We start from the raw sequence: 11,211 nt of genomic DNA, 5'->3' as shown, positions 1-11,211 counted from the left end.
GGAAAAGTACGCGAACAGACCTATAATTAATTACCTGCTAGACTATGCCTAAGAAAGCCCCCTTTAATAATTATAGTTGTTATTATATACAATATATTGTTGTTGCCACATTGTAAACACCAACTTTTGTAACAGTCGTAACTGATCGTAACTGATTGTAAGGTAAACACACACACGGATATGGCAATGCGACCACACAGCCACACAGCAGGCAATGACAGTTAAGAATTTATGTGCTGCTCTCTTTCTCTCTCTCTCTCTCTCTTCGTTGATAACATTAAGCGGTCATATTTCTTATAAACATGGGTATAACAAAATCCTAACTGTTAGTTCGAAGCGAGACGTTCAAGCGATAAGTTGTGTTTGTGGCAAATTAGTTGCCTCAATTTCCGGTCGAAAGCAACATATTGTTTTTTTTTCTTCAAAAATTTATTTGAAACAAAGTTTTGGCTGCCCATTAATGTTGTGATAAAAAACATTTAGTGATTTTTTTTTGTTTTGTATTTAAATCGAACACATAGTGTTATTGTTAAGCAAGCATTCGCTTCAAGTATTATCGCGCAATGCATTTCGCTAAACAATTGGCAATTTTTGCCATTCTTGGCTGTTATCTATTTACGCCGGTCGTAAATAGTCCCTTAAAAAATCGCGACAACAAAAGGCCCTGGGGTCTGTTGGAGGCATTGTTAGCTGGCTCACAAATACGAGGATCGAATATGACTTGGATAGCGGGTAAGTGTAGCTGGCGTCAGTGCTACAAATATGAACATTCATCGAAAGTGCCATCAAATGTGCGTGAATTTATGAATCAACGTCCTATAGACGGAAACTTTTGTTTGTTGTTGTTGTTTTGTGTGCAGCCACAATGTATGTAGGTGGAAATTTTTAAACACTTTTGTTTGCCATTTCGTTAATGACCTATTAACATCTTTAAACGTTTTCCGATTATGGCAAAAATTAATTAAATCACCATGAGGAGAGTTAAGAGTTTTATCTTTTAAACAAATTAGGGTGATCTGCCTTTGAAGAGAAATAAATGAAAGTTTCATTTGGCATTTACAATTTGAGGTAAACCAAAGATGAACATTTGATTATTCTTTGGAGAAGCGATAATAAAAAAGTAAAAGTGTACTAAGTTCGGGCGGGCCGAATCTTGGGAACTTCACCTCAATGGGGCTTCCAGGTGCTCAAGAAGTCAAATTGGGAGATCGGTTTATATGGGAGCTATATCAGACTCTATACCGATTTGGATCGTGCTTGGCACATTTGTTGAAAGTTATAACAGATCGCTATGTGCAACATTTCAGCCAAATCGGTTGAAAATTGTGGCTTCCATGGGCTCAAGAAGTCAAATAGGGAGATCGGTTTATATGGGAGCTATATCAGGTTATAGACCAATTTGGACCGCACTTGGCACAGTTGTTGGAAGTCATAGCGGAACACTATGTACAAAATTTCAGTCAAATCGGATGAGAATTGGGGCTTCCAGGTGCTCAAGAAGTCAAATCGGGAGATCGATTTATATGGGAGCTATATCGGATTCTTGACCGATTTGGATCGTACTTGACACAGTTGTTGAAAGTCATAACAGAACACTATGAGCAAAATTTCAGCCAAATCGAATGAAAATTGAGGCTTCCAGGTGCTGAAGGATTCAAATCGGGAGATCGGTTTATATGGGAGCTATATCAGATTCTTGACCGATATGGACCGTACTTGGCACAGTTATTGGAAGTCATAGCGGAACACTATGTGCAAAATTTCAGCCAAATCAGATGAAAATGAGGCTTTCAGGTGCTCAAGATGTCAAATCGGGAGATCGGTTTATATAGGAGTTATATCGGATTCTTGACCGATTTGGATCGTACTTGACGCAGTTGTTGGAAGTCATAACCAAATACCATGTACAAAATTTCACCCAAATCGAATGAAAATTGAGGCTTCTAGGTGCTCAAGAAGTCAAATCGGGAGATCGGTTTATATGGGAGCTATATCAGGTTATAGACCGATTTGGACCGCACTTGGCTAAGTTGTTGGAAGTTATAACAGAACGCTGTGTGCAACATTTCAGCCAAATCGGATGAAAATTGTGGCTTCCATGGGCTCAAGAAGTCAAATCGGGAGATCGGTTTATATGGGAGCTATAACAGGTTATCGACCGATTTGGAACGTACTTGGCACAGTTATTGGAAGTCATAGCGGAACACTATGTACAAAATTTCAGCCAAATCGGATGAAAATTGAGGCTTCCAGGTGCTGAAGGATTCAAATCGGGAGATCGGTTTATATGGGAGCTATATCAGGTTATAGACCGATTTGAAACGTATTCGGCACAGGAAACTCGGTCGTCTAATCAATGTTTGTTGGGGCATTGACGGTCATATACGAGTGGCAGATATTGAAACCGAAAACTGAATCCCTTCTTTTTCATAGAATGGAAAACATGAACAAAATCGCCGCTACCTTCTCTGACTTGGAAGATGATATTTTAATATCTGATCACCACCACCGTGACTTCACTTGGAGATAATGAATACGGTCACTGTGTCAGAAAATTCGAAAGCCTCTCCTATCACGGCGATTGCACAAGAATTTCCAGTAGTTAGTAGTGCTCTTACGGCAGAACGGTGCAAAGCATATCAGGGAAATGAGAGGTGGTAAAAATGCTTACGGGTGAACGAGAGAAGTCAGCTCCGGCGATAGGATATCCCTTCTGTGTAACAAAAATCACAAAACATCGAGCAAGAGCTCAGAATTTGAGTATCCAAACGTTGTTGCTCCAATTGCCGAAAAAAACCACTTCCGCAGTCCATGCCCATGTTTGAGGAGATAATTGATGTCCAGTCTTCCAAAGGCCAAAAATTGGTGCCTCGTCCGTCCGGTGCTAGCTTGCAGTTCACATTAAATTCTATGGGTCTGGTCGAATGTTTCATTCAATGGCCATGCCGATGTTATCGTTTCAACTTACGGTCACACTACCTGCTCTTCTAGATCTATGTGCCGGATACAGCCGAATATGTGTAACCCTAGTGGAAAAGTTAGGCCTTACTCCTACACCATGGGCCTTGGGATATTTTTTTCAGTTAACAATACGGTCCATGTATGATTGTACGCAACGGGCAATGGTCTATGTGCAAGCGATACCTTTGCAGCTTTGATTAAGCAAGACATATTAACACAGGTAGTGTACAGCAAACAGCTGAGTACAATTTTTTCTCGCGAAGTGCACTATTTGTCCACGCGTTTGGGATGTGTGTGTGTGTGTATTATAGTTAGGAACCACAACACACAAACAACGACAAATGACGCGAACTAGCTACATATTCCAAATCAGAGTTGCACTAATATATCTTGTGATTAAGCCTTTAACGTCTACGCAGAGACCAACTTAAAGAGAGCTACACTGGGTTGCAGTTGCGTACCGTGAATTTTTTAAAGCGGTCCATTTGGCCTAACGCGTATTTCCGACGTTTACCCACAACTGATAAAGTAGCAAACAATCTTGAAACTGGGATTACCGTGAGCTTAACCCACTATTGTTGGCTGAGTTATAACAAGTAAAAAGGCGTTAAGTTCGGCCGGGCCGAACTTTGAATACCCACCACCTCGGGTATATATGTAAACCACCTTTCGTCAAAATCCGGTGCAAAACTCATACCTTATGTCCCATAGCAGAAATATGTGGAGGGCTTAACTTAACTCTTTGTCCACAATTTCGGCAACATCGGACAATAAATGCGCTTTTTATGGCCCCAAAACCTAAACCCGAGAGATCGGTCTATATGGCAGCTATATACAAATCTAGACCAATCTGTTCAATAATGCAGAAATATGTCAAGGGGCTTAACTTAAGTCACTGTCCCAAATTTCGGCGACATCGGACAATAAATGCGTGTTTTATGGGCTTTAGACCCCAAATCGGAGGATCGGTCTATATGGCAGCTATATGCAAATCTGGACCGACCTGATCCAAATTGACGGAGGATGTTAAAGGGCCTAACACAACTCACTGTCACAAATTTCATCAAAATCGGATAGTAAATGTGGCTTTTATGGGCCTAAGACCCTAAATCGGAGGATCGGTCTATATGGCAGCTATATCCAAATCTGGACCGATCGGAGCCAAATTGACGGAAGACGTAGGAGGGCCTAAGACAGCGCACTGTCCCAAATTTCAGCAAAATCGAATGATAAATGCAGCTTTTATGGGCCAATGACCCTAAATCGGAGGATCGGTCTATATGGCAGCTATATCCAAATCTGGACCGATCTGAGCCAAATTGACGGAAGACGTAGGAGGGCCTAAGACAGCGCACTGTCCCAAATTTCAGCAAAATCGAATGATAAATGCAGCTTTTATGGGCCTGGGACCCTAAATCGGCGGATCGGTCTATATGGGGGCTATATCAAGATATAGTCCGATATAGCCCATCTTCGAACTTAACCTGCTTATGGACAAAAGAATATTCTGTGCAAGGTTTCAGCTCAATATCTCTATTTTTGAAGACTCTAGCGTGATTTCAACAGACAGACGGACAGACGGACGGACATGTCTAGATCGTCTTAGATTTTTACGCTGATCAAAAATATATATACTTTATAGGGTCGGAAATGGATATTTCGATGTGTTGCAAACGGAATGACAAAATGAATATACCCCCATCCGTCGGTGGTGGGTATAATAAGTCCCTGTCAACGTTAATTGACATGGGCCATTCTCACCACTTTCTTGTTGAAGGCAATCTCTGTTGCCTTCGACTCCCCAAGCCATTTGAATTAACGGTTCTAACCTCTATTGACTATGCCATGAGTTAGGCTGTAAAATTGTGATAAGTCGGAAATTGAAACATCTTTTCACCAGATTTACCACGTTGGATGAGATGCTTGCCACAATTCACATGAAAGCCAAATTTTTTTACCCAGCACCATAGGATGGGGTATACTTATCTAGTCATTCTGTTTGTAACACCTCAAAATATTCGTCTAAGACCCCACAATATATTCTTGATCGTCTCGACATTCTGAATCGAACTAGCAATGTCCGTCCGTCTGTCGAAATAACGATAGCGGTCGAACTCGTAAAGCTAGCCGCTTGAAATTTTGTGCAGATACTAAATATTGATGTAGGTCGTTGGGTATTGCAAATGGGCCATATCGGTTTAGATTTAGATTTAGATAGAGCTTGACTTCTTCAGTTCACAAGCCGCAATTTTTGTCCGATTTGGCTGAAATTTTGCACATGGTGTTCTGTTATGACTCCCATATATAGCTGATATAGCTCCAATATAAACCGATTTCCCGATTTGACTTCTTGAGCATCTGGAAGGCGCAATTTTCATTATTAGCACAACTGTGCTAAGTGCAGTCCGAATCGGTGTATATCCTGATATAGCCCCCATATAAATCTATTCCTGGATTTTACTTCTGGAGCTTCTATAGGCCTCAATTTGCATCTGATTTTTCTGCAATTTGGCGCAAAGACCTCAGTTACAGCCTCTAACATCAGTGCCAAGTGTTATCCGAATCGGTAAATATGGCCGCCTTAAATACCGATATCCCGATATGACTTTTTGAGGAATTGGAAGCCTAAACCAATTCCCGATTTGATTGCTACAAAATAATTTAATATAAACTGAGTTAAAAAGGGCACATTTTTAGCGGAATCCATGGTGGTGGGTACCTAAGATTTTATCCGGCCGAACTTGGTAGATTTTTACTTGTTACAGAAAAACCACCTGCGAACATTGATTTCGGCTTCTTTCCTCCGTATTCCTGCTCCAAGACAGTTTCGAATCGAAGGCTAAGCCAAAGTCATTCGACAAGAGAGAATAGGAAGAAACTGGGCGGACCGAAAAGAAGGTCATCGCTCGCCGATGACCTAACCTAACCTTTCTCAGTCCAAATATTACTGCCGCCTTCTCTTTGAGAGACTTCCCAGCTCCAAATAATTGTCGTTCTACTCTTTGAGAACTCTAGCTCTATTCGGGTAGTCGTTATAGAAAGCCTCTATCTTGTCCTTACTTAGTCCTAGGTCTTTGGTCCTTTTCAGGTAGTCATAAATAACAAGTAAAAGCGTGCTAAGTTCGGCCGGGCCGAATCTTATATACCCTCCACCATGGATCGCATTTGTCGAGTTCTTTTCCCGGCATCTCTTCTTAGGCAAAAAAGGATATAAGAAAAGAGTTGCTTTGCTATTAAAACGATATCAAGATATGGTCCGGTTCGGACCACAATTAAATTATATGTTGGAGTCCTGTGTAAAATTTCAGCCAATTCGTATAAGAATTGCGCCCATTGGGGCTCACGAAGTAAAATAGAGAGAACGATTTATATGGGATCTGTATCGGGCTATAGACCGATTCAGACCATAACAAACACGTTGGTTGATGGTCATGAGAGGATCCATCGTACAAAATTTCAGGCATATCGGATAATAATTGCGACCTCTAGGGGTCAAGAAGTCAAGATCCAAGATCGGTTTATATGGCAGCTATATCAGGTTATGAACCGATTTGAACCTTATTTAACACAGTTGTTGAAAGTAAAAATAAAATACGTCATGCAAAATTTCAGCCAAATCGGATAGGAATTGCGCCCTCTAGAAGCTCAAGACGTAAAATCCCCAGATCTGTTTATATGACAGCTATCAGGTTATGGACCGATTTCAACCATACTTGGCACAGTTGTTGGATATCATAACGAAATAATTCGTGCAAAAATTCATTCAAATCGGATAAGAATTTCGCCCTCTAGAGGCTCAAGAAGTCAAGACCCAAGATCGGTTTATATGGCAGCTATATCAGGTTATGGACCGATTTAAACCATACTTGGCACAGTTGTTGGGTATCATAACAAAACACGTCGTGCGAAATTCCATTCCAATCGGATAAGAATTTCGCCCTATAGAGGCTCAAGAAATCAAGACCCAAGATCGGTTTATATGGCAGCTATATCAGGTTATGGACCGATTTAAACCATACTTGGCACAGTTGTTGGGTATCATAACAAAACACGTCGTGCGAAATTCCATTCCAATCGGATAAGAATTTCGCCCTATAGAGGCTCAAGAAATCAAGACCCAAGATCGGTTTATATGGCAGCTATATCAGGTTATGGACTGATTTGAACCATACTTGGCACAGTTGTTGAATATAATAACAAAACACGTCGTGCAAAATTTCATTTCAATCGAATAAGAATTGCGCACTCTAGAGGCTCATGAAGTCAAGACCCAAGATCGGTTTATATGGCAGCTATATCAAAACATGGACCGATATGGCCCATTTACAATACCAAACGACCTACACTAATAAGAAGTATGTGTGCAAAATTTCAAGCGGCTAGCTTTACTCCTTCGGAAGTTAGCGTGCTTTCGACAGACAGACGGACGGACGGACAGACGGACGGACATGGCTAGATCGACATAAAATGTCACGACGATCAAGAATATATATACCTTATGGGGTCTCAGACGAATATTTCGAGTAGTTACAAACAGAATGACGAAATTAGTATACCCCCCATCTTATGGTGAAGGGTATAAAAAGCGTCTATCCTATAAGGTATCTCACCTAGGGCTGGCTTGACTGATTCTCTAACATGATCAGGGCTCACTAAAGATCTATTTCTGGTTATCTCATCAGCTACAGTATTTCCTGCCAATCCATAAATAACCTTGGTTCAAATAATGCCTGAGCACCTCCTCCCGAATTAGTGATGCTCCGTGCAAGGGGAAAAACTGATTCTAGCTTCCACAGGGCAGGGCAATGGCATAATAGGTGCTCAACTATTTCTTACTTTTCCTCAGTTCCCCAAACCTTATAGAAGTCTGCTTCTGATACATTCAGGGGGACTTCAACATTTTTCCAACAATGGAAAACATTGAGCTAAAACTTAAATCGAACTGCAATCATTGATGTGAATGTTTCTTAATGAATGCTCATTGGAAAAATTTAGTAGTAAGCCAGTAATCGCCTCGTTTTGCCTTTTGTCCCTGACCTTACCGTCCCGATTGTTATCGAACTGATGACCAGATCTCATGTTTCCTTTAGTTTTTATACCTTCATCCTCGTCGCATGATCCAACAGATGATAATACCAGAGTTCTGTCAATTCAAAACTGTGGCGCTGGCTACAGTATCTCGCACTGTACCCTTACGTGGGGTCTCAGGTATCGGCTCAGAGTCCTCTTCCAATCAATCCAGGTTGAAGGTGGCAAAATATCGATGGCTCTATCGATATTAAATTTTTTTTATCTGAATATGGATTGATATTTTTTCTATCGATAACAAAATAAGCTATCCGACACTGAATGTATCCTATAAGATACATTGCGCCCACAGATGGCGCAATTTTCATCCGGTTTAATTGGGGCTGGGATTGACATTAGTTCTACATTAATTAATCTCCAGATTTTTATACCCTCCAATATAGAATGGGGGCATAGTAATTTCGTCATTCTGGTTGTAACACCTAGAAATATTCGTCTAAGACCCTATAAAGTTTTTATATATATTCTTGATCGTCATGACATTTTAAGTCGATGTCCGTCTAAGTAAGGCTAGGCGTTTGAAATTTTGCCCAAATACTTCTCATCAATATAGGCCGGTTGGGATTGTAAATGGGCCATATCGGTCCACGTTTTGGTATAGCTGCCATATAAACTGATTTTGGATCTTGACTTCTTGAGCCACTAGAGGGTGCAATTCTTATTCGATTTGGCTGAAATTTGGCATAAGGTTTTGTTATGACTTCCAATAACTGTGCTAAGAATGGTCCAAATCGGTTCATTACCTGATATAGCTGCCATATAAACAGATCTCGGATCTTGATTCTTGGGCCACTAGAGGGCGCAATTCTTTTCCGATTTGGCTTAAATTTTGCATCAGGTGTTTCATTATGACTTTCATTGACTGTGCTAAGTATGGTTAAAATAGGTACATAACCTGATATAGCTGCAATATAAACCCATCTGTGATCTTGAATTCTTAAGCCTCTAGAGGGCGCAAGTCTTATCCGATTTGGTTGAAATTTGGCCTAAGGAGTTTTGTTATGACTTCTAACAACTGTGCTAAGTATGGTTCAAATTGGTACATAACTTGATATAGCTGCCATATAAACCCATCTTGGATGTTGACTTCTTGAGCCACTAGAGGGCGCAATTCTCTCATATAAACCAATCTCCCGATTATGCTTCTTGAACCCCTACATGGTGCAGTTCTTATTCGAATGGACTGAAATATTACCCAATGACTTCTACTATGGTCTTTAACATTCAATTCATTTATGGTCTGAATTGGACTATAACTTGATATAGCTCGAATAGCATAACAGTTCTTATCCATTTTTCTTTGTGTGCCTAAAAAGAGATACCGCGCAAAGAACTCGACAAATGCGTTCCATGGTGGAGGGTATATAAGACTTAATTGTTAATTCTCATTTTCGTTTGAAATATAGGTGATGGAAAATTAACGATAGCATCGATACTTCGATATTTATTATTTGAAATATCAAATTTTGGCAGCTCTAGTCCTGGTCTCCTTTCGTTGTGTTAATCATTCCGCATTGGTATTACCTGCTCCTCTTCTTCTACACACTCTCCCATTGCCTTAAGTCCCAAAACCGCAGTTAAAATTTGTTTAGCTATGGATCGCATATCTAGAATAGTCTCCAGTGCCTCAGTAAGGTGGTTTTACCAAAACCAAGAATCCGGCAGCAAAGCGTTAGGTCAAGGAGAGGTATCAGGAGATACCTATAGATAGACAGAAGAAACATCCATTCCTTAGAAAGAGAAAAGAGAAATGGAAAGGCTTGCAAGGTCTGAGCGAATCGAGATGTTCAGAAGTCTCAATGAAGTCCGAAAATTCTACCAAAGAATTAAACATCAAACCAATGGTAGTGATACAGATAGTGTGCATAGTATATGGAAAGAATATCTTTCCCAACTACTGGTATCCCACAGTAATGGCAACGATGATACCTCAGAACCAAACCCTGGTATGGAATGCATACCATTTAGTCAGAAGAACAACAAGGCAGCAGGAGCCAATGGGTTGTCAGCTGAACTATATAAGACGGAATGCTTACTGTGATTAGGATTTGCAAAGAAAATTTTACTAGCTGTTGGTATTCGATATTGGCCGCGACAAGGATATCACAGAATGAGTGATCCAGTTCAAGAACAATAAGGCAGCAGAAGCCAATGGGTTGCCAGCTGAACTATATAAAACTGAAGGCGATACACTGTTCAGGCATAAGCATCAGATAATCTGTGCGATCTGGCTAGAAGAACGCATACCCAATGATTGGTACCTTAGCATACTCGTACGCAAAAAAGTAGGGTGGACTTGTTTTAAGGCGTTGATCGGGTGGCATAGGACAGAGTACTTTATTAGTTCTTAGGACTTATAAAGACTACTCGACGCGGACAGAGTTTTTCAGGCAATTGTATTTGTGATTTCGAAGGCTCTAGATAAGATTTCAAGGGAGGCCACCGTAGCGCAGAGGTTAGCATGTCCGGCTATGACGCTGAACGCCTGAGTTCAAATCCCGGCGAGAACATCAGAAAAAAAATTTCAGCGGTGGTTTTACCCTCCTAATGCTGGCAACATTTGTGAGGTACTATGCCATGTACAACTTCTCTCCAAGGAGGTGTCGCATTGCGGTACGCCGTTCGGACTCGGACTATAAAAAGGAGGCCCCTTATCATTGAACTTTAAACTTAAATCGGCCTGCACTCATTGATATGTGAGAAATTTGCCCCTGATCCTTAGTGGAATGTTTATGTGTAAAATTTGCATTTGCAGATAAGATTTCGAGGCAATAGTGACAGCTTTGTCAGAGGGTCACGGTCTTTGTGGACAGCCAGACGGCATAGGAGGCTCTGGGCTTGGGTCATGGGGAAGACTGCCAAGCAGTATTGGGCGTTGGGAAATCGGGGGTTTGTGGGCAATAAAGTTGTCGAAGAGCTGATCAGTGGTGACCCGGGCTATGGAATTTGCCGGGCCACCGCTATTCCACCGGCGCGGAAGGCTTTGGTCTCGGACTATGGAAGACCGAAGAGCATATACGAAACATGGGACAGGCCATAGGGCTGTGTTGGCTATTTCAGACTATCAGCGGTAGTGGGGAATAAATTGTCGACTTAATATTTTATAGAATAGAAACTTTCGTTGAAAGCCACAGTAGCGCAGTGGCTAGCTTGTCCGATGGC

General features: G+C 41.1%; 1 protein-coding gene across 1 annotated transcript in view; it reads left to right on the top strand.

The window, feature by feature from the left end:
- Nucleotides 1-342: 342 nt before the first annotated feature.
- LOC106092568 (venom dipeptidyl peptidase 4) overlaps nt 343-11,211 on the top strand; it is a 44,088-nt gene continuing 33,219 nt past the window's right edge. Inside the window, exon 1 of the mRNA XM_013259452.2 lies at nt 343-732. Within this exon, the coding sequence (XP_013114906.1) occupies nt 564-732 (169 nt within the window). The 5' untranslated portion in view covers nt 343-563. The remainder of the gene's footprint in view (nt 733-11,211) is intronic.

This window comes from Stomoxys calcitrans, chromosome 3, assembly GCF_963082655.1.
Source record: "Stomoxys calcitrans chromosome 3, idStoCalc2.1, whole genome shotgun sequence".
Lineage (NCBI taxonomy): Eukaryota > Metazoa > Arthropoda > Insecta > Diptera > Muscidae > Stomoxys > Stomoxys calcitrans.
This window is presented reverse-complemented; position numbering and strand designations above follow the sequence as displayed.